Raw genomic sequence first — 25,162 nt, forward strand, 5'->3', positions numbered from 1 at the left:
GCTCCACACTCAAAGTCACGCAAAGGGCATTTATCTGAGCTCCCAATCAATACAGTCCATGGCAATTGTTGTGATAGCAAACAGCACATTTGTGACTTGGCAGCTCATCTGAAAGGTGCCGATTTACTTCCATGGATTTCAGTCAAGATTTAACAAAAGGCAGTCTCCAGGGGCTGGATTGAGTAGATTGTGCCACTTAATTTCCTCAGCTGCATTCAAAGGCAAAGTTGGCCAGCATACTCAAAACACTTTTTAAAAAAAACCTCTTCATTTATGCAGAATTATTGTACATAGGAAATGTGAAGTAAGTGAAGGATATCCTATATCTTACTGCAACAAAGTAATAATATATAAATGTAATCTCTGATTAAATGACTCGTCTTTAAATGCTGTGAACCACTCCAGTTTAATGTGTAGATATTCTTTAATCTACTCTCATAAACAGTTATTAGCTCTACAAGACTCCTTAAAAGTTTAGTAAATTTTACATGAACAAAAATGAGCTCAAAAAAACCTCAATAATAGTCTGAAATTGAATAGCATAGTCAATCCAAGAAAACTCATGTGGTTACATGGAATCCTTGGTTTTGATGAAGCTTGCAGTAATTTCACAGGAGCAGAATGCTGCAGTGGCAGGTGCTTGTGTCCTCTGCTGACCTGTTCTGCAGGGCACTTCACCTCAGCTGGTTGGTGTAAAAAAAATCTGCAAGCTGCACAGCATCTAACTTTGTCTCAAATGATAAAATTTGTTATTCTGGTCCATTTCATACAGAGCTACAGACATCTTCTGTACATGGATTCAATCACAGTTTGCAGTGGCCCTGGTACACAGCTCATCTCGAACCCAGATTGTTTCTAAGATAGCCATACGCAGTCTTTAAACCAAAAATTCTGTAAAATGCATATATCTGGATATACCAATAAGTGGGAAATGGGTTCTGATGGAGTTTTTTGCAAAATACAATCCAAAAATAATTATGTCTTAAAAGACATACAGAAATTTCTCAGTGTGTTCATTATTCTGGAGAACTGAAGATGATATTTGTGACTCTAAAGATGCACCTAATAAAAAGGTAATTAAAAAATTGTTCATTACTGGTGAGAATTCAGTTTAAAAAAATTCTTAGAGGGCATCATTTGTCTTCTTTTCATAAACACAGATTATGTATTTAAAATAAGAATTTGAAATAATCTAAATAATTTTAAAGGAAATGTAGCTTGATTTTAAGGAACGCTCATTTGATCTCTACTTCCACAAAATATTGAATTTATAAGACAGTTTCTATGTTGGAAATAAAAGACAATTTCTGTTGGTTAGGAAGCAAGCAAAAATCTGATAAACATAGAAAAGAAAAGACAAACAACAGGGTCTTTATATCACCTTGAAAAAACAAAAAAAGTAGGGAGATAATAAAAGGGAAATGTTCATCATCAGTTATAATTTATTGACACCTGTGAAAGACTTCTAAGCATGAGTGGAAGGCAAGGACTTTGTCAATATTCATAACTTACTGACTCCCACTATCTTCTAGAAAACTCCCAATTTCATCATACTCATGACTTGTTACATAACCTAAGAAAAACTCTATCTGCATATTCATTCTTATAAATTTTTTCACATATATAAAATATTTACAAAGCAAACTCTATTAAGACATTCAGTTCATTTACTTCCTAAAAGAGGCAGAATTTTCAGTAATAACTACATCACCTATTTAATTTTCATACTGGAAAAGAGCTCCCTCATATAACTTCCACTCAGAAGCCATAAAACCCCCTGTATTTCAGATTAAATAGATGCCTCCAATATAAATCATGTATTTTAGCTTTTCAGGGTTTTTTTTCCTGTTTAAAAGAAAGCTGGCAGTAACTCCACAACAGTTCCTTGTCATATACTTTATTAAGGTTAGAAAATGAAATGCATGTCCTAGTTACATATCTGTAATTTCTTGAGTTTAATCTGAACTTAGTAGTATAAAATTATCCATATGCTTTGACTCTCTAGGACATTAAAACAGGCTAGATAATATTTAAAAAACCCTACTACTTAAAAATTAGTATTTTCCATTAGTTAGCATAAAAGTTTTCAAAGTATTTTAAAATTTGTCCTGGATCTACTCTATGTATGCTGGGCTCTTCTGAACCACTGAGAAAGCAAGATATTTCAGCAAGCCCTAAGTTTTTAAGGAGAAATTGTTTCTTTCAGACAATTATCACCAAATTTACAGTAAATTGGTAACTTACCTGGCCTGCTCCTTTATATTACCATCTTTATTGACAACAGATGCAAAGAGATGGGAACCACTCCCCTTTAATAAATTGCTTAGAAACATTGAAGAGAAGCCCATATTCTAACATCCACTCTGAAGTCCCTACTACCAAAGAAAATCCAAGAGCTGTTTAGTATTACCCTCAAGAAAATTAAAAAAGTTTGACAATAAGAAAACTTACTTTTTGTATCTCATCAGTGAGCATGTAGTATGCTAAATACAGATTTTTATTTTTTTTTATTTAAATCTTTGTACAATATGTCTATTGTAAAAAATACCTGCAATAGGAGTTCTCCTTCCAGGATCTGCATCCCTTCTCCAGACTTTCCTGTTCTAGAGGTTTCCTGGATGCCATTTCTTTCTGGTCTGGTAGAGTTAGAAGATTTTAATGCAACTAGAACAAAGAAAAGAAAAAGAAAATTGAGAAATCTTTGAAAGGCTCGCTAGAAATTTAGGTGATTATCTACTACTTTGTGTAAGAAAAGAACGTATTTAAATATACATATAAATATGATTATATATACAATAAATTCAATCTAATGTAAGATTTTTGTTTCTATGTCAAACTTTTTTCCTTACCTTTACAGTGAAACCCCCAATTTTGTCATCCTCTTTTCTACATATTATACTTTCACAGCAAAATCAGTATTATTGCAATCAGCCCAAGTCTCATTATTTTATACCTTTTTTCCTTCTCTTTACTACAAGACTCACTTCTAGTTTGCACTCTTGTGACAAATAAAGGGCACTTTTGTTTTCATAGGCCATCCTCCTATGATGATAGCAACTCTGTGTTAAAGTAGGAAAACACCTGCACTTTTTCTTATCCCACCTAATTTCAGACATCAAACTATAGCTCATCAGACAGGTAATCCTGCTCTAGACCTAAAGCTCCCTTCAGGGAAAGGAAGGAAAGAAACATGAACCCTAAATGCATGCTACATAGCAAAAAAAGCCCAACAAAACAAAGAAAGGTGTTTCAAACAAAAAGGTGTGGGTATTTTCTGTCATAGTTAAATTTTAACCTTTTAAACAACTAGGCACTCTTTCCAACTTCTGATAAAATACTGTAACAATGAGTCATCATTATTCAGATCACAAATGTATCTAATTGAAAGAAAAAATTACCCAATGACTAAGAAATGAAGAATCAGACCATACTGCTATGAAGTTCCCAAAAGCCATTCCCATCTCTGCATCCTTTTAATATACAAGATGCTGTCAAATAAAACTACATATTCAAAGATCATTCATAACTCAGAATTTACCTACTTTTCACTGCTCCAAAAAAAGAGGGAAAAAAAAAGAAAAAGTCTTCAAATCTGAAATTAGTCTGAGTAGGTCTGGAGTATCTAAACTGCTTAAAATTACTTGAGCAATGCACCTTAAACCTTTACCATAAAACTAAAAGCCACCACCTCCCAATCCCAAAATTTCTATGCTGCAAAGCAACGGAAATTTATAATAGAAAAAAAATCTGTAAAAATAACTGTTCTTCTGAAAAATTCAAATTTCTCATAATGATGGGATATTCAACCTAAATTTCAAATGATTTTTCAACCTGCTGAAAACCTTCATTTTTCCACTGTTCACAACTTTAGTCAAGAATCCTGAAGAACTTCTGTTCACTCACTTTTAAATTACATTAGATGATATTTTACACTACCTATATTAACTGAAAGATAAATTACACCTTTCATGTTCTTTTAAGCTATCATGGCAGCTAAGAACTTTCAATCCAGACAGTTTTCAGTAAAATATACCTTAAAGGCACCACAGAGGAAAAATGTGTTCTAAAGAGACAATAACTGTTAATCAGATCAGAATGCATCTAAAGGTTTGCTTTGAAATTAAAACCCTAATGCTGCTCTTCCTACAAGCTAGTCAAAATGTCCTGCAACAGGCCACACAGAGGTTCAGTTGCAAATTCATGTGAATAGGTTACATAGCCAATTTTTTTCTAACATTATTTCAAAAGGTATATAGATTATTCACCAAACACCCCTGAAGCTAACAGGCAGTAAAAGAAAACATTTTAAAATTTATATTGTATGATTATTGAAAAAGTCCACATTCAGCTGTGAAAGTTGCAAGGAAAGATGCCTAATCACCTTGCCATTCTGCAAAATACTGTATGTCATTAAATACAAGTGGGTTTTTCCTTTTATAATGTCTGATAGGATAAAACACTGTCAGAGAAAAAAATCTATCAGAGCTCCTGAGCTCAAATGTAGCTGATGCATTGGTGGCTATATTCCTCCTAACCTTCAAGGTGCACAAGAGGTACATGTGAAGTTAAACATTTTCCTGAATTGGAATCTACACCTTTTACAGAAATCAGAATGTGGATGGAATCAAGCTGTTTACAACTAAGGCACATGGAAAATTGCCAACAACCTGGATTAGTAAAAATGGGATACTGTAGAAATTAGAGCTGTATATCCATAATTTGGTGTACAACTCCTGAAAAAAAAAAAGAAACTCAAATTCACCACGTCCTGACAGATAAATCACAGGCCTGTCAGTGCTTGCTACAAGTCACCCAAGTTCCTGGCACTGAACAACCCAGATACCAGGATGCACATTTGTAATGTGTGCTTCTGTGCTGTCAAATTGAAGGTAACCAGAAACAAGGAACCTTACAGCACAGGAGGACCACCTTGCTAAGAAGCAATTCTGAACAGACTTAGCCACACAATGACATGGCCTCAGAAATACCAGCTAGAGATATAATAATAGGTAATGGAAAGGAGAACTAAATCCTAAAAAGCATAACTCATCCAAAAATAACATTACAGTCAGCATCACCTAGCTTAAAATCAGCCATGTGTGTTCTGCTAGTTCTCATAGTCTATCTTACTCATCATCAGACAAAATAATCTCAATAGTTCATTACTTTATAGTCTTTGAATCTCTGAATTAAATACAATTCATTGTGAGCTATCCTCTTAATTTTCCTACACAGGAAATTAAAACATGAATACTCCCACAGATTAAGGAGGGAAAATCTGTATACATACTCTAGAATATATTCACTATTAAATTACTTCTCAATTTCCCATTAATAATTCTAAAGCATCACAAATAAAGTAAATTTTCTTACACTTGTAAAAAAAACCCCAAATCCAAATGAGGAAACAAAAAACTCCAAACCAAAAAACATCTGTTACACAATTTTAGCAGGAGGGTTGGACTGTAAGCACCTGCTTTCCAAGTAGGTTAATGATTGTCATTTAATCCTATGTCCAGCCATAAGCATCATTTCCATTGCCTAGACTTCCCTGATTTGAAGCACAAGCTGAATCTCAAAGACAACTAGATAGATACATTTAGACATAAAAAAAATTTTAAAATTATATATTCTGATACATTTGTTTTATGATTATGAAATGCTTTAGCACCCAAGCCAGCAAATGCAAAAGACAGTTGCTTTTACATTACATCTACAAAGATAAATTAAATAACTAGGGTTACATCAGTATTTACCAGCTTCTTATCTCTGACTTGAACTGTTACATTCAGGTGATAAGAGACTTATATGGAGATGTATTGTACTTTATTAGGCTAACAGTTAGAGTGGGGGGAAAAATGTTTGAAATACAACTACTTCTTCAGGTCTGAAACAGAATTCTAGCAATTGAATTCTAACTACTGCCAAAAGTCATCTTTCATTTTAAAACCATGTAAGTCTTCATTAAAAAATTATTTTCAATACGTAAGGACAATAGGTCTTAGGTAATCCTCCTTCCTTCCAGTCAGTAACTGGAAACAGTCAGTAAAAGAAACTGCATGAGCTATAAGCAGCTTGCTGAATCAACTAATAATTCATGATAGGTTAATTTCATTAATTACCTTCTGAGATGTTCAGATGGCAATCTGAGAAAAATTATTGAAAAAATAAATCTATCCACCATCTCATTTAATCTCTATGCTGTCCTTCAAGAGAGACTCCAGTCTAAGATGGAAAACATCTTTTTCACCTTCAAACACCTGACCTCTAGGGTTTATATTTGGTAGGTCTGCTCCCCTGAAGCTTCAACCCACAACCAGCATCCTCTTCCTTCCAGGCTGTCACTCCTGTTCTCAACAAGAACGTTTGCCATGACTTCCTCATTTGGCAGGCTGCTGCTCTCAAGTCCCAGCTCCACTGCTTCATCCACTTTAGCTTGCAAAATCAATGACCAGGCAGCCATCTACAGGTGCCAGAGCACCTTCAACAGGAATCCTGTAAATGATGACTCCTTATTTTCTTTACCAGAAGTTACAACAGTAGAGCACCCCAAATTGTCACAGAGCAAGTTGAAATACATTCTAACTGATGTACCTGAGAGGGCCCTACCTGTACTAATTGTTGCAAAGTCCATAAAGTGGAGATGCAGAGGTAAGGTGCATATAAATATAAATATAAATAAATAAAAATAAAAATAAAAATAAAAATAAAAATAAAAATAAAAATAAATAAAAATAAAAATAAAAATAAAAATAAAAATAAAAATAAAAATAAAAATAAAAATAAAAATAAAAATAAAAATAAAAATAAAAATAAAAATAAAAATAAAAATAAAAATAAAAATAAAAATAAAAATAAAAATAAAAATATAAATATAAATATAAATATAAATATAAATATAAATATAAATATAAATAATATAAATGTATGTATGTGTATATATGTATATACATATACCTTCATCATAAGGTATGTATGTTAGCAACTATCTAGCCAAGTTTCTGATGAGCATTCATGCAGAAGCCTGATTTAACACATACACACTTGAACTGTTGAATTTGCTGTTACTTTAAGAATGCAATATAGATTGTTAAATTAAATACAAAGAGGTTCAAAAACTGTTCCACTTCCCCTATTCATGAAATAAGTGACACACCTTCAACACTTATACTAATATTCAAAAGAAATATCACAACAAAGGAATCTAATAAAAATGCTTTTAACCTCAATGTGACTAATATTTCATGTAATAATCAGTTTTCTGACCATATAACAGAGTAGCACCCATCAATGGATATCACTGTCAATACTCAACTTAGCCAAACCAAGTTTATTATACTGTTTTCCTCAAATTTAGTAGTTTAGAAACTACTAAATTTGGAAATAAGTAAATTCTCTTTTCCAAGTCATCAGAAAGAACAAAGTAAATGAGAAAAATAAATAAAAGTTCTTTTTTTCTGTGTTGAGTGAATAAAGAAGTTTTTCTGACATAAATGCACATTTGCTGGTGCTCAGCACTCAAGTCTGGAGAGATGTTTCACCACTGAAACCTGAGCATTCGCACACCAAATGTCTCTTATTATCAAAGGAGTGAAAAAAATGTATGATTAAACTTTCCATCTCAAAATTCATCTAATCCAGCCACATGTTATTGAAGTGCTGAATAAAACCATTTCAGCAACTGCTGGCTTAAAAGCTTCATGGAAACCATACCAAAGTATGATGTGCTTTTCCTTTTCCTACCTTTTCTTCCCCAAAGAAAAAGCGTAGCAAATTGTTTTAAAGGTGTCAGAGTAGCTCACTATTGAGAGGTGTAGAAAACAGAACATCAAGATGCCAAATTTTAAACAGACCTTTTAAAAACATATTGAGATGCAACAAATTTCTTTGAATCAGACTTAAAACAATTTTTACTTTTAGGTGAATGATCTGTTCAAGCCTAAAAACTGTATTGAAGCAACACTTGTCTAATACCACAAGTATATCACTAGCACATCAGTCATGCAGCCCTGGAATTTAATCTTAAAGGGTTTCCCAGAACTGCTTTAAATCAAATCTTGGCACGGTTTCCAAAATCCGGCCAAACAGGTCAAAGTTTGCAGTCAAAGCCAATTGAGACCGTTTCATAACCTTTTCAGTAGATTTGTAAATTCTACTTGTCTGTTCTAGATTACTGTACAAAAACAACAGTTCTCTTGAGGGGGGTGGTCTTGCTCCAGCAACAAATGCTAAGCCTCAACACGAAGGTCACCAGTTAAAACAAGACAAAGAGGGCACTACTGAGAAAACAGTAGTTTAATATTAAACTCTTGCCTAAATCATTAACATAAGCTAAACTGTTTATACTGGTGAAAGACCCATTTTAAGTGGGAGAAAGTATTATATATACACACCCATGCAACTTTATCTATTTCCATTACTTTAGATTACATAAAACATTTTGCACTTGAAATCTCTGACACTGTCAAGGCAGAAATGTTTATGAAAGTTAAGTAACAAAAGGAAAAAATGCAATTATTTTTCTAGGAAGACAAAAGATGCATCAACTTCATATTTTGTAAACAGCTACATTTCTAGGTAGCAAAAATGGTACATTTTAGTAATAAAACTTGGGAAGGATTGCTCTTTATTAGAGATACAAGAGAAAATAAATAAAATTAGAATTATCATAACTAGTTCTAAAGCTGTAGTTATGTTACATGAGGCAAGATTGACTCCTGTATAGGCTACACTTACAAGCAAAACACGTTACATATTGGGGAGAAAAGGTTTTCACTGTGTTTTGCATCCTTAAATTTTCCATTTCCTACCTTTTCATTTATGATCCTGAATAATTGTCAAAATAGATTTACAATGGGTCCTCTTCCTTACATGTCTGAAGATGAAATAATTTAAGAGCAGTCTTCGTGGTAAACTGTATTATAAATTACAGTACAGCTTCTAAATTACAGTAAACTGTGGATGGATGGAGCAATGTATAACAACGTGTGTTCTCCATTACTACTGAAACAGTAAATGTAATGCAATGTAAATAAATGTAAATACATTAATAAAAATGTAAAAAACACATCACTTTCCTGATATACAGAGCAACATTGGAAGATTTCAGAGCAATATCAGAAGAAAGCACCTTACAAAAGTAGTCATAGAAGTCAAACAACTGGATTTTGTAAATATAAGCAAAATGAGGATGAAATTGTGCATTTGTAGTGACAAGTAACAAAGGATACATTTTCCCCCCTTAACATCAAGGAATTGATCTAATTATGACAATACTGGAACTGCTTTTGTATAATAATTTAAAGCAGAAAAATTACCAATAAAACATACCAGGAGCCATAAGAAAGCAAATCATTCTTTTTAGAACTAGTAACAACCAACCTTTAGCCTCAGAAGATGTGGTACATTGATTCATAAGCATATTTTCAGCTAATGTGGAAACAGAAGTATGTCTACATATTTAAGAAAAACTACTGAAAGAACCAATAAGCCACAGAAGATAGGTATTTCTTGATTGGGCTGAAAAAAATTATTCATGGTTCAAGAGAGAGAAAATGCCATGAAGCAGCTATCACACGAGAATAAATCATACCACCATTCCACCATTAATACTTTTTAAAAAAATGTTAGTTATGGTTGGTGAAAGAAGAAAAAAAAAAAAGAGACTGAGAGGGAATAAAACTCTTACCAGAGTAAGTTCTAACAAGAGAGAGGGAAGGAAGAAAAAAATAGGAAAAAAAAAAAAAAAAAAAAGCCTGAAAAATGATTTCCACTATTGAAAAAAGGAGAAGAGAACGAGGGTAAGTAGTCAGGTTCTGGCCATTTCCTGGGATTTTGAGAGTCAATAACATAACTGCTGTACAGATATAGATTGCTCACTGATGTTACAAATCTCTAGAAATCAAATATTTCCAGGTGTACAACCAGAGCCCAGCAGCACCACAGACCTGCACAGGATGCACAAGTTCTGTGCATGTGCACCCCTCCATTTCCAATCTTTCAGTATTTTTTTTTTAGCTCAAATTCAAACCAAATAAAATACTCATCAGCTATACAATCAGACACAGCAGAGAGAGCACAAGTCTACCCATCTGTGAGGATGTTCAAATAAAAAAATTTTATTTAAGGGAGGAAGAAATGTAGGACTTGCCCAAAAATGCTTAGGCTAAGAACAGGAAAAGGAAATTTTCATCTTCAAAGCAGATGATTCCAAAGGTTAAAAGTGCCTTAATGCCAAATGTTTCAATAGAAACATTAGTGTTTCTATTCAAACACTAGTGAAAATGTTTTAATAGAACCTATAGTGGCTGCCACCAAAGCACTTACTACAGCCATATGTATTTGCTAGACTATGGAGAAATATTTATATTTTTGGCATAATCAAGATAAAGAAATGTCAATATTAAGGTTCTACTAAGAATCCTACTTGAACATTTCAGAGACCATGGATAAAAACAGACCTACAAACCAAAAATAAGCTAGTAAATATTCTGTCAGCATTGGACTGAAATTACTCAAGGCACAGCTTCAGAACTTCCCAAGGGCCCCACTGTACTTACACTTCAGACATGTCTTCATACATATTTTACACTCAACAAGAGAAAAGCACAGAAGTGGTACACATTACTTGAACTGCTGCAGGAGTCCAAAATAGTCTCTTCATTGCAATCAATATGTAACAAACATATGTGAGGAATAAAAGAGCACACAACATTTTTCTCAATACCAAGTACCATGATTTCTGAACGTGTGATATTTTCACATTCACCTAACAAAACCCATCTAAGTTTAAAATGATTTTGTGTTTTTCCTGTTATACAAAAAAGGTCCAAAGTGAAAAATACTATTCTTCATTTCTGTGTGATCAAATAATCTGCTTAAATAATTTAGCATGAAAGCTATTTTTGGCATAAGGAAGTCTGTTGCTTGCCCTTTCAAAATTGACATGTCTGGAGTTCAGATCAGTTCTACTTGGTTTCCAGGTCTACGGCAAGGATACATTTCCAATGCTCAGAGCTATAAATCATAAAACTGACAAAAACTTGGCAGGAGTATCACCTTTTTTTCTACCTAAACTTCAATCAAATTTCATTGGCCAACACTCAAAGAGAGCCACAAATTTGCCAGAAATTACATTTCTGAATCACAAGATTACTTATAAGATAGTAAATGCATACACTCATTTGTTCTACTGGGGGAAAAAAAGAAATAATCTTTTCTCTAAATCTAATTTTCCTGCTTGGTAAAATTTACCAACACTAACAACAAACAAAAGCAGGAACCAACAAAAGCTTTTGATAAACCATCATATCCTAGAAATACTGCAGCATAGTATTTTAATTCCCCTTACTTTATGATATTCTGTACTTGAACATACTATTTGAAAATCTAAACAACAAGATTTTCATTTAAATTTGCAATTTTTTTCATTTAAATAGTTATTAAACTACATATATAGAAAAAAATATACAAGTCCATATCAGCTACATTTCAAAATATCTTGAAGTTACAAACAGCGAACTAGCAAGTTGGTAACTTATTTGCTGTTTTATAAGTTGCATGTTTAGTGGACCACAATTTAATTCCGAAAATAATTTATAATAAACTAAGCAGATATATTTTAATAGTTGATTGTACTGAAAAGTTACCATTCTGCTAAATGCAGGACTACCCATGAAAACACTAAGCAGGAGGAAGAAAATCATAAATTATTTCTTTTGAGCACCTGAAACCTGGGAAAGCCTATATGAAACATCTCCAACTCATCCTGGCATTATTTTTATACCAACTAAAAGCCTCTTAGAAGAAATGAACCCTAACCTCAGTCTCCTATGGAAAGCTGAATAGGTAACAGCAGGTAACCAGGACAGGAATTAGATCTTACCTAATGAGTTTATGATGGGCTAAATGTATAGCAACTTCCTGAGCCAGAATTTGGACAAGATACTAGGTCTCCACTGTTATCTTGGAGAAATATCCAAAACTTCATGCTTAAATATGCTAAAAGAACAATGCTCTAACTGCAATAGCCTGCAAAAGTGGCAGCTGTCTCTCCCCATGGCTTCAGTCATGGCAGCAACCTAAAACAGCAGAACTCTGCATCCAAAAATGAGGAAGGCAATAAGTAGTGCAGAACCCGTGGCTTAGGTATATTTTTTATTTTTCACATGGTAACAGGCATTATTATACTTTTCAAGTAAATACAGGATTATAAGAGAAACTACAGCACATATGTGGGGAAGGCTGGTTAGTAAGCAGGCAAGAAAGAGAACAACTGAGAGGCTGAATACAACGAGGAAGTTATCAAAAATATGCCCAGAAGTTGAGAGGAGGAATGGTTTTGTGGTTCTGACATCATCTTCCTGTGCGTTATGGTGGAAATCATACAAACACTGTCCACTTCATTTCCTTAACCATGAAACCAGAACAGGAGCACTTCAGCTCCACCAGCAGTGCAAGGATAAATGCAGTAAAGATTTGGAAGTTCAGATTCTCTGGGAGAGATTTCAGTGCTCCATATGAAAATCACATTAGAATACATAAAACTTAAAGCTTATGATTGCACAGTATTTCAATATCATTTTTCCTGACAACTTTGGTGTGCTATGTTGAACTAAAAAGTTCATGAATTATAGACCCATTAACAACTATAGCCTCCATATAATAAACAAGGTAAAAATTTCAATGGCTTCTATATAGAAAGAAGAAAAAGGGAAAAAAGTCAGACTGGATTTTATCCCAGACACTTTTATTGAAAATTGTGCCTAGGAGGTTGCACAGGACAGAGATCTGTATTTCTGATCTAGCATCAGAAAACAGAAATAGCAACAGCAAGTGTTATGTAACTTATGTTGCTAAGGGTTAGGCTGTGACGCAAAGGAAAACTATATTTTATTCATTACAACCCCAAGGAGGGGGGAAAGAGAAAGCCAAGGAATGCTGCAAAGAAGGGGAACTGGAGCACACAGACAAACTCTGGCAGAAGATGATTTGGGTAACAGGAACCTCTACCACTGTCATCTGCTCTCCCCCACAGGGGTTCATTCCACAGAGAGCCTGTTCTAGTCTGTCCATAAGTAAATCTGATAGAAGTGGTCTGATAAAAGCACAGGCAAACCATGGGTGTAAGCTTGCAAAGCTTATTCCAGTAATTCTAGCATTACAGGATTTTATATAATAAGTATTTTAAATATTTAAAACTTTAAATATTAAAACACACCCTAGACACAACAAGTATTAACAAAAACTTATGGAACAACTCATTTACTCATCTTTCAGAAACAACTGCTCAGTTGAGTCAGACATGAAGTTTCAACATGAACATTAAACTTAAAGCAAAATGGTATTTTCATTAATATGTTACCAGGTATGTCTACCAGTTCTCATAGACAGAACCTTTTCTTCAATACCATAAAATATTTTAACATACTTTATGTTTTTAAGATTCTAAAATTAATATATAATATGCTACTTATTATTTTAAAAACCACTCCAGTTAAGGTTCTATTCCCAATAATTCTAAATACAGAAATAATATGCTTTTTTCATAGCATATAGCTTTTCAATAAACCAAAAGGTACACAAAATTTTCTTAATATTTTTAATGCTTCCATTCTACTTTTAATAAACTTCTCCAGAAATCAAGACAGATACTTAAATGCTATTCATTAAACATCACCACTTAATTGTCTCAGAGATTCACATAAGCACAAAAATCTCCTGCCTTGATGAGTTTGCCCTGGAGGGCATCCACACACAAAAAGAAAGATGAGTGATAGAATAGTATCAAGATTTCAGTTTCTCACTGTAGTTTCATGCTCTAGAAGAACTATGTGGCAGAATTTTTTTGGTTGGGGAGAGGAGAGATTGGGGGTGTTGAGGGTTTAGGGATTTTTGTTTGTTTTCTGTTTGTGCTGTGGGGAAGCTTTTTTTGTTTTGAAACTGTCTAGAAATACAAAGACTGTTCTGGGAATCTGACAGCAAAAGGGACCTCTCTGGAGCTGTGACAGTACCTGGCCAAGGAGCTCATAGTTTGTTGTTGCAATGTCTGGTATCTCTGAAGCTGACAATACTACAGCACAATTTAAAAGGGATTTCCATCTGCTTCCACATAACCTGGTTCCACAGCTTTACAGTGAACATGAGATTCTGCTAGATGCTCAGAAAGAACAGCCCCTTTCACTGACTCTTCATTTAACATGCATTCCTTTCTTGTTTGGGAATTCCATAAATTCTTATTTCTAAAGAAACTACAACATTGGAAAGGCTGTACATAAGTAATTACCATTTCCTCACAAAATGCTTTTTGAGGCATGTTCAACTTTCACTGCACCTGAAACACCATTAAAAAGCTAAGTTGGAAGATGCAATGCCTTAAAGGGGACAAAGCAACATTTTCAGACAATAACTACTGTTACATTACATCACCACAATAAATATTTAGTTAAATCTCAACAATGCTTAGTTCTTTCTGGTTTTTTTTTTATTTTTTCTTCCCCTCACTGACATTCTAGTAAGGCTTATTTTGTTTATTTTACTAGAAATCCTCAAATTACCAGTGACTATTTTATCATGTCCAGCTTGATAACACTGCCCATTAACTTCTCCCTTTTTGGCATTACCCGACTTGTATATTCACAGACAGCAATCATAACCCCTAACCTGCATTCTGCCATGCTAAACATGACAAATGCAATCATCTCCTGTAATATGTACTCTCTAGGGCTTCTTTGTTCCTGTTCCTGTGATATTTGTAAGTCCCTAACTTGATTTGACAAACTGAATGACATCTCTCAGATCTTCTGGAGAATCTCAGCTGTTTTAAACTGCTTGATAAATGGAGTAATCCTGCTCTACAGGATGCACTCTTCAATACTACCTCAAAGAGAATCTATCAAAACCTTCAGAAGGGAGAAAAAAAAACCAGCTAAGTCAAATTTAATAAAAAGTCTTCCACATCACTTGTTTTAGTCCCACCAGAAAAGCTGAAATGAGGACAACTACAAGTTTACAAAAAATACTTACCAGTATTTATTAACTGTAGCTACTGAAGTGAAAAACATTCTTACCATTTTAGTTTAGCCAGTTATTGTCTGGCTCCCAGACTTCTGAAAACAGTTATGTAACAGGAAACATTGTTTTAACCTGGACAATTGCAATAGAGATGGAAATGGCTGTAGGCCAGAGTGCTGCACAACTCCAGTCGGCCAGATTCGTACAAAGGACCTGATACACGAAATTTGGGGTTCTATATCCAATATACTATGTAGAAAACTCTTAATTTAAATACCATATGTACTTCAGTTCCACTGTAAGGCCCACCATGCACAACTGCTGTACCTCCCTCTGGATGGGTAAGAATTGGCTTGCACCCACTTCACCCTGACCCTAAGCATGGGCAGAAACAGGATTTCTCCTGACTCTTCCCCCATATGGCATAAATCCAAGTTCTTCTGACAGCTGGCAGCCACTGAAGAAAATTACATATCTCTTTTTTCAGTAGCAGGATATAAACCCAGGTTTCATTCACTCCTCTGCTACAAGTGGTTCCCACTCCTTCCTTTTCCACTGCAGAAGAGGTCTGGAAGCTGGGGGTACAGGTAATATCTACTCTTCCTCTTGAAAAATATCTCCAATATAGAAAAGAATAATAATAAAAAAGTTTATCAAGTCTGAAAGATCAAATCAGAAAACATCTTCTATCTGGGACACTGACCTAAAATAGACAAGGTCAGACCCTGACCCAGTCCCCATTGAAAAGGGAACACTTTGTTATGGGATGAGTGTTTCATGGGAAATGCATAATCTAGTCCAGAAAATTCAGTTTTCAAAAGACTTTAGATCTTGTAAGGTAATAAAGAAAAATCAGAAGTTATGTAAAGGGAGCATACTGAATTAATCTTGACAGAACATTTTTTATGTTGTAAAAAGTGGTTTTTATAGGTAAGACTACATCATCAGTAAGGCTATCTGCCCACAGAGCGGACACTGCAATACAGAATTGGCAATCACTGATATTGGCCTCCACAAAAAAACAGAAACAGAAACAAGCTTAGAGCCAAAATTTGATTGCAGTTTTATTTATAATAAAAGGAATAATGTGCACATATTTTCTTGTGAACACCTGCATGATATTAAATCTGTTTTTACAGTTACACAGACTGTTCATGTTCTTACCAAGATAAATGTACTTTGCTTCAAAATTTCAGTTAGAAGTTTGTGCCATGCCTTTATCAAGGATATTCAGATTCATATTAGAGTAAGCACAAATCAAGTCATACTTTAATGGTGCCATCTGTCATATTTTTTTGTATTCTGCTGCCAAAGCAGCGAAAGATCAAATGAAATAAAATCTAAACATGAGGTTTCATTTACCCTGCCACAAGAAATAATTTTCAAGGTGGCAAAGACAGATCTGTTTGATAATTACGTATTTTCTGCTAAATTGTTCCATATGCCTTGAATATTTGGGATTTCGCCAAGAAGAAAAGAAAAATCACTTCTCATAGTTGAGCAGTTCCTCCCCAAAATACACATCAAGTTATCCTTGTGCAGTTGATTCTTAGAAAAAAAATTACATTAACTTTTTCTTTCACTATGTTCAGAGAAAAAATCCAACACAGTTACAGAAATATATGCACTTAGCATAATAAATTGAAATGTAAACTAAAATAGAGCAAAAATACTTTGAATAATCTAGTGACAATTTCACTCAATTGACTCCATCTGCACTACTAAGCCATTTGAATTAAGAACAACACTTACAAACATGTTCCTTTGACAACTGTCATTAATGACAAGATAAATTCGCATATAAAATAATCCAGTTGCAACTATTCACCATATTTGTTTAATCTTTTAATAGAATCTAAGTTTTGCTTCCATATTTAAGACATTTACTTTAGTCCTTAAAATGAATCCATCAAATTACAGATTAGCTTTGATAAACCAGAAAGAGAATCTATTATTAGTTTTAATATGTTCGTGAGGGAGATGCATATAGGACAGATGAAAAGATGACACAGAGCTCTCTGCAGGATTCAGATGGTGACTGTTAGTGAGATGAACCCCACTTCCTTCCTGCAGCCCAGCCCTTTGTGCTGAACTCACTAAAAATGTTTTAATTTAAGCTTATAAATTATGGCATATTCTGATAATAACTTTTTTTTTTTCAAATATACTGCTGCTATAAATTGTTTTACAGAAATAAGTCCAGATTGATTCCAGGCACAACTTCATACTAATTTCCCTGACCTTACAGTACAAAAGAAGGAAGAGCAACATGAGAATTTTTGGCAAAAGCTATACACATCCCCCTTTCTGCCTTGAACATCGCCATTTTTTAACACTACTGCCAATCATAATTTAAGGATTTTGCCATTACATTTAATACATCACAAATTTATAAAAGGATGTAGAAGTATGTTTCCATTTCTAAGCAGTTTTCATCTCTGTTGGAGAAGAGCTTGCATACAAACACATTCTGGATATAGTTTATTAATTCTGCAGATCAGTTTCAGAGATCCACATTCTGAATGAATATAAAGTTGAATGATCCTCATTCTTGTAGCAAAATACAAGTAATAAGATGACAAGAAATGAAATGCTTTGAAGAACTGAAGAGTTTGATTTAGAAAGGTGAGACAGCCCTCAAACACTTCCCCCCAGCTTGCTTTCCAACCTGAGAGCAGACACAGTTCACTCCACAGCTTGGGTAGTTTTAGCAGGGAACATATTTGCCTTTCAGTTATGACAGCTCCCAGCGCTCAGGTAAAACAACCCCAATGATTCTTCTTCAGCACAGTGAGGAGTAAATCACCACAGCACAACATTCACCATCATTCAGCTTCAGCCAGGGCTGCAGAGCCCAACAGCCAATGCAAGCTCAGAGCCCAGATAAAGCTCAGCAGAACATATGTAGCAACACATAGTGCAACCTCTCAATTTTAAAAACCTCCTTTGCATACAACAAATATTTACAAATGTGATGGCCAATTATTAAACGTCGCTGAATCCAACATTACATTTAACAAAGAGTAAAAAACTACCATTACTATCTTTTCACTACAAGCTTTAATATTCCATAATCAGTTCTTAACTCTCTCTGACCCAAACATTCAACTAAAACAACAAGGCTGTGCAAGGCTATTGGAAAAATTCATGACTTATGTTATTTTACCAGTTTAGGAAAAGTGAAATGAGTCTATACTGTTTCAGCTTTGTGGTACATATGTATAAACTACTCAGCAAAATAAAATAAATTCACCCTGCTAAAAGCATAACTGGTTTCTCAAGTATGTTTAAACTAAAAAAAAAGTGCAATAGGAAATTAAAAATATTTTTATTTATATAAAAATATACTACAATAATATACAATAAGCATAATTAAAATACCATATTACTGATGAAGACTGTACTAATGTATGAGCAGACGAAGGTACTGACCTGTACAAAGATAAAATAACAGGTGGGATAGACATGGTCTGTTTTGCACAAAGGATATAGACAACTTCTGAGATTTAATTGATCTTGTTCAGTCTCATAAAAAGACACACAAAATTGCCAGGCATTCTTTCTTCAGGACAGCTTGGCTTTGCAGGGAAGATAAAAAGCTAATACTTCTATGAGCTTTCTTAGTCCACTTTTGCTCTAGCAACAAAAGAAGTTATTAAAAATTATTAAAAAATAAATGCAATGTACCAGATTTATTTTCCTGCTCTTCATGCAAGCTGTGAAAACTATTGATATTTTTCTCTCACCTCAAACTTAGCTCTCTCCTCAAACATAGGCATAATTTATGGGTGAACTAAAAATAAACTATATGTAACTCAGTAATGTGTTTCTCATGAAAGGAACTATGGGTGTTTAGTCTAGTTAGTACTGTAGTAATTTACAGTTTTTTACTTTTATGTACCAAATGGCATTTCCATCCTTAGATCCTAGTGCCAACAAAAATCTGCTATTTCATTCCAAACATTTAGCTATATTACACTTTGCATACATAAATATATAGCTGCCAGCCTTGCAGAATAAATTCAAGCAACAAATACTTTACATCCAATCTGGAATCAACTCGCTCTGCAGGCAAAACAGCAAAAGCTTCTGCTACAAGCAATTCATCCTGCTCTTAAAATAAACAAAAGAATCAGAACTGACTGCAACTTTCACTGTTGCATGGTGTAAAAATACAAAAATAACCAGCTTTTATAAAATAATTTATTATTAGCATGTCTTAGTTCCATTTATCTTATGCATGGAACTTTCTTATACAGAACCTTGAAGTGGGGCAACAGTCTTTAAATCTGAGTAACATGAAGTCCATTATCACATTCAGAAAGTAGACAGCAATATCTGTTTTAAGAGATGTACACAGAAAAGGTGATGCTGCAGCAGTGTTATAGTTGAAATTACTGCACCAGCTAACAATTTACCAGGCTGAGATTCATTTTTGAGTCACTAGAGTAGCAATTATCATTTAAGTGTAAATTGCTTAAGGCTATTATCAATGTCTTAAGAGGAAGAGAATTCAGTGGCCTTAATATAATCTAAATGAAGTAGATATCCCATTAGATGGATTTTTTTTTTTTAATTTCTGAGGTTGTTTTTACAAAAGTAAGCAGCATTTTGGGAAACTAGTTAGTGCTTTGGCTCCAACTGATTACAATGATCAATATCAGAAGGAAAACCATTGAAAAAAGGAAAAGCTATTGAAACACAGAACTGATTCCCTAAGCATCTCTCAGATGCTGCTACATGCAGTACATCCTGTTAAAATTTAAGTTTCTAATTAGGGGAGATTAAATCATCTGGTGTTATATCTTGGAAAGTGATAACCTTGTCTACACATTTTCCAGAGACCTTTCCACAGACCTATAAGCCTGAAGTGTAGCTGTGCACACTAAATAGTATGTTTCACATTTTAGAAGTTCCTTGAATGCTGAGTTCAAATTTTTGAAGCGAAGAAGGTTCTCAAGAGCACATTTGGGCTCTTCCATCAGAGAAGGCAAACAGAAAGGAGAGAATTTGGTCATGACATATAAAAGTCAGTAAACACCTCTATAAAGGCAGGAATTCCCACAAGAGAGTCCTAGAAGGATCCCTGTAAGAATCACATAGCTGAGCAGAGAGTGCCATCATGGAACCACGAGTCAGAATATCTGAAAATGTCTGAAATGTGTGTTCTCACTTCTGTACCTTCGTAAAAAAAGAGAAATTGAAGCAATTTCTCCAAAAGTCTCTTGCACTTAAGGCGTCTCTACTTTGACATTTAATTTAATATGCCTATAGAGTGGGGTTAGCCTTTGCAGACAAAAAAATCTTCAGAATACTTGAAAGATATCTCAAGTATGAAAATATTTATATATAGTGAAAATTCCTGTGTTTTATTTTTGTCTAGAATGAAAACATGACCCACTTTATGAAGGCAAGCAACTTCAGGGTCATTACCAAATCCAAAGGGAGACAAATCTTTTCCTGTATGATTTTACCCAGATAAGAGTTTTAAGCAGCACATGGTTTTGAACAGCACTGAAAGAGTCTGCACAAGTCATTTTCTCCCACATGGGTTTAAAGCAGTAGTCTTTTCTGAGCAGTTATAACCATCTAATAGTGTATCATCTGAATCTGCCCCCTTCCACTTGATACTGCCTTCCCTCCCCATTCATTTATGTTCTTTAATCAGACAAATCCTCTCCAAGAGATTAAAAAATAATTTACATATGGGTTTCCTGGGAGGGAAGAGGCAAAAATTAACATGGCTATATTCTTTTCTAGGACACTTAGGAGCTTAAACTGGGAAAATAAGGCAAAGGGTTAAAACTGAAGGACAGTCTCAGCTATTTAGGTTAGCCTGACCAGCTTAGTCACTAACAGTCAGGTATCCTCAGTTAGAGGAAGGCACAAAAAGACAGCAGATATTTTTCTGTCTCTAAATGGAGAGAGACACTATTTGAAGTGCAGGAGTGGGAGCCCTTCCAAAAACCTGTCATTGTATAATATGAGTGAGATGTAGTGGCTCACTTGAGCCATAGTATTCCAGAGAGCTTTAGCTGCCCCTCAGCACTGCTACTTGATCCCATGAATGGGAATGTAAGTAAATATGTGCACAAGAAACACATACAAACACGGACTGGCATGGATGTTACAGGTGACATAAAAGGATGGCAAAGTAACTTGAAGCTGCAAGGCACAGAATGAAAACACTTGCTAAGGTTACTCTCAAGCACAGCCATGGTTTCTTGATTTTGTGCAAGTTTTTTGTTGCATTCTTCTGTTTTGGTCTAATTCAGATGGATTCAAATCCTGCAAGAAACAAGCTTATAAGCCTGAACCAGCATTCTTGCACCAACAGGTAGAACCTAATTCTATTATTAGTATCTCTAATGCTTTTTTCTCTTTAGTTACAAGAGGCATTATAAAGCCCATTGCATGTTTTTACATTGTTAGCAATCCAATCCTTTGTCTGAATTTTCTTCCTATATAGCTTATAACATTTATTACACCATTTCCAAGCTTCCTTATTGCTTAATGTAAAATTGTCTTCTTTGTTATTTTAATTATGCTTTTAAACTTCTCACTTGTGGACACTGATTTTATAGCTTTCTCTCTCTTTTATGGGATGTGTTTCTTATTTAATTCTCTGATATGCATCCTAATGATTTTGTAAATGTTCTCTATTTTCATTCAGTATTCCATGCAATTCCATTTTATACACTCTATATTTTATTGGGAAAAAAACTGAGGAAGAAGTCAAAAATACAACTGATCCACATAATGCATTCATGACTTCTTGAAAATCTGCCACAACTTTTGATTTCTAACTATTCTAAATCACACATTATGATGAGCAGGCAGCTTGGAACCATTTGGTGAAGAGTGATCTGCTTGCACACACTCGTCCACTCAGAATTATTTTTATTTTTTTTGTCTACAATCAAGTCTTTTTATTATTTTTAAAAGTTAGTCTAATTACTTAACCTGTCCAACAAAACCAGATTTTCCTTTTTAAGCCTACTCTCATTTCAGCAAGCACTTTTAATTAAGCAAAAGTTGTATTTGAGAAGGAAACCACCTAGCACAGCATAATACTCAAAAGTCCATACAACCATCCTTTCTTAAAAACATTTTCTCAATCCATATTCCTTTTTATATCACTAATGTGAAAACATTAAATCAGCAACAGAAACACCCAACCTTATCTTGAACTGAAGCTACCTAGCAAACTTCTCTTCCAATAGGGTTTCAGAGAAGCAAATGTCTATTTTGCTCTTGAATTCTGAAGTGAGTTGAATATGAAAGCAGTGGTTTTAAAATGTTTTCAAAAATATACCAATCAGACTGCAATTGTAAATTTTGTTGACAAAGTTCTGCTGAACTACTCCTAATTCAACTCAAACATGCAAATCTTGTACCATCAGCAGCTTAGCCTCAAAAACATTCTTGATGAAGATCTCTTGACTTTTGAGGTACTAGAAATGCCATGTCTGAAAGATCACATTCTAGTGCTAGACTCACTAAAATGGGAAGCTAGCATGAACATCAGTAGTTTGATGCCTGAGTTCCTAATGTCCTTTTTCCCTCCCACCATTAAAAGACCATTAAAAGATTAAAATAAATAAAATATCTGCTGTTAAAAATCTGAATTGCTCACAACACTAACTAAAACCAACCCCAGCTCTGCTACACAAGTCAACTGAACTCAGGTTTTATATGTTTTCAGCCTTTTTAATGTTTCTTTTTAAAGAAACAGTTAACAACATTATTAAGTGTGGTATGTTAAGTATTTATGCAGTACATTCCCTTAAAGGGGGGACATATCCTCAGTTGCTACAAAGTGGTACTTAACACAACCCTCTTTTCTCAGAAGGCAAAACCAACAACCAAGTTGTGTATTTTTTTCCTTAAGTGACTGATTCTGAACTTCTCACAGCATGATAATTAATCAGTCCAGAAACACCACACTAAGTCAACATGCACCAACTACAAAAATGAGAGTTCAGTCACAGCATTTGGAAGACTCAATTCTTTGCTCACACAAACAGTTGCACTTCCTATAGCAGATGTTCCCAAACCATGCTATGCATTAGGAGCCACTGCTCCTGATCTGGGTGTGAGAATGAAGACCAAATAAAAAAGAAGAGAAAAATAAAAATGGAATCATAAGTAGCTGCAACCACTATGCAATAAATGGTCATTTCCTTAAAGCCTAAAAGCACGTGCATCTTGTTGAAAATACCCCCATCAGACTTCCAGATTCAGAGAATGTAAAAGGAAGGCAAAGTGAGATTTATACAGGAGCTGAAAGGCAGCTTGCAATTTTTGAGAGCAAGAAGTGGGCAGAAGGTTACAGGACCTTGCAAGTACAGGATCAGGAATAAACTATTATGTCTTTGTCAGTGAGGGTCAAATGTGGATGGGAATTTCTAAGCTTCTAATGCATCTGTGGTAGTTCTCCTCAACTTAAAGCAGAGTTTAGAAAAAAACAACCCTTGAGAATGACTCTATATGACATATGCATAATGCAGCAGAACTGCAATAAGTGTTATTTTGGTTAGCCAGTTGCACCTAGTCACCTGATACAATTTTGGTTCAGATTTTTTTTTTTTAAACACACATAAGGAATAAGACTTCACTTTTGCTTTTATCTTGTACTTAAAAACAGAAGAAGTAAATCTCGGGAAACGTACAATTGTTCATATTTGCAATCTCTCACTTGGGCTTTGAAGCTTAACAACCACATACCAAACTGCATAGTGCTTGTGGTTTCAAGACTTAGAGGCAATGAACTCTTGTCCCCCAGCTATGACAGAGATGGCAGTCACCTCCTGAATCAACAAAACCATATCCTGGCATACACACATTTCTTCTGAGCTATTTCCCATTCAGTTGCTTCTCTTGGTACATATTCTTTGCTTCTTCAGGAAAAAAAAAGGTCATCAAGAGGTGCTTGCTGGTAAATCGTAACTTATCATCAGACCTATTAATGTGACACTGCTTTAGCCACAAAAAGGGGAGGAAAAAGGGCTTCCTAATTTTTTTGAGGTGAGGCATGATAAATCAAAGAAGAAAGTGAAGTCCTTGTGCAGTAAGATCTTTGGGAAGTTGAACCTAGATTAACAGTTTCCTACTTTGGAGCCATTGGTTTCCTAAAATCAGAGTTTTCTCTTCCTATAACAATTTTTCAATATGTTAGAACAAAGCAAAAGCTAATCAAATATTACATATTGTTTAAACTGCCATTTGTTAGGCTTTTGGTTTGTAGAAAAGACAGGTTAATAGCAACAAGAAAATGACAGCTAATACCATAGGATTTTTTTTTTTTTAATAAATCACTAATTCTGAAATGGTTAAACTATTTGCTTAAGAAAAGAATCACATTGAAATAACTGCTCCTTTTAATACATCAGTATTAATTTTTATTATAAAGTCTAGGAATCAAAAGTAGCTCTGAAATTCCCTTGACAGTTCTCAGTGCTTTTCTTATCATCAATTTCATTAGAGAATTCACCTCATGCAAACTTGGACCTGGTACTCAAACATTAACTCAAATTATTTTGGTTTTTTTTTTCTTTTTGTCTACTCAACCAATACCTTAACTTTCATTGAATGATGGCTCAACAGCAACTTCATAGGATTTTTGCCTGGGGAATTTTTCTACCATTTTAACTGAAAAAAACAGAAACTGTCAATTATATTCCATACATGAAAGAGGACAGCTTATTCTATTAGTAAAAGGCAATGTTGAGTTTTACAACTACTGCATTAAAAGGGTATGGAAGTGGGTTTGGAAAGCTTCTTTACAAGACCATTCAATTCCAACTCTTGCTATATAAAAATATTAACGAATAAGCACTTTTTAACAGAAATATCACTTATCTAAATTGAGGGAAGAAAACACATTTCACCAAAAGAGATGAAGCTGTATTTTTATACCAGTTCATAACTTCTCAGCAATTTAGCAGAAGGCTTTCTGAAATGACTGAATTATAGCAAGGGAATCAAGTGGGCTTTTGGAGGATTGCTTCCTTTCCAGACCAAGACTGTCTTTTCTCTACTTGGGATATGAAGTTGCTCTCAGCTTATTTCACTGCCAGAGCCCATGGACTTACCTTGTTAAAAGCCACATGCATGTCCCTAGGTCTGAAAGATGATTCCTTCCTTCCTT

General features: G+C 34.3%; 1 protein-coding gene across 1 annotated transcript in view; it reads right to left on the reverse strand.

Annotated features, from left to right (window-relative positions):
* The window catches only part of AHR (aryl hydrocarbon receptor), a 62,358-nt gene that overhangs the window by 20,624 nt on the left and 16,572 nt on the right, over positions 1-25,162 (reverse strand). Inside the window, exon 3 of the mRNA XM_056483858.1 lies at positions 2,549-2,664. Coding sequence (XP_056339833.1) covers positions 2,549-2,664 — 116 coding nt within the window. The remainder of the gene's footprint in view (positions 1-2,548; positions 2,665-25,162) is intronic.

The sequence above is a fragment of the Oenanthe melanoleuca genome, chromosome 2 (genome assembly GCF_029582105.1).
Source record: "Oenanthe melanoleuca isolate GR-GAL-2019-014 chromosome 2, OMel1.0, whole genome shotgun sequence".
NCBI classification, from domain to species: Eukaryota; Metazoa; Chordata; class Aves; order Passeriformes; family Muscicapidae; genus Oenanthe; species Oenanthe melanoleuca.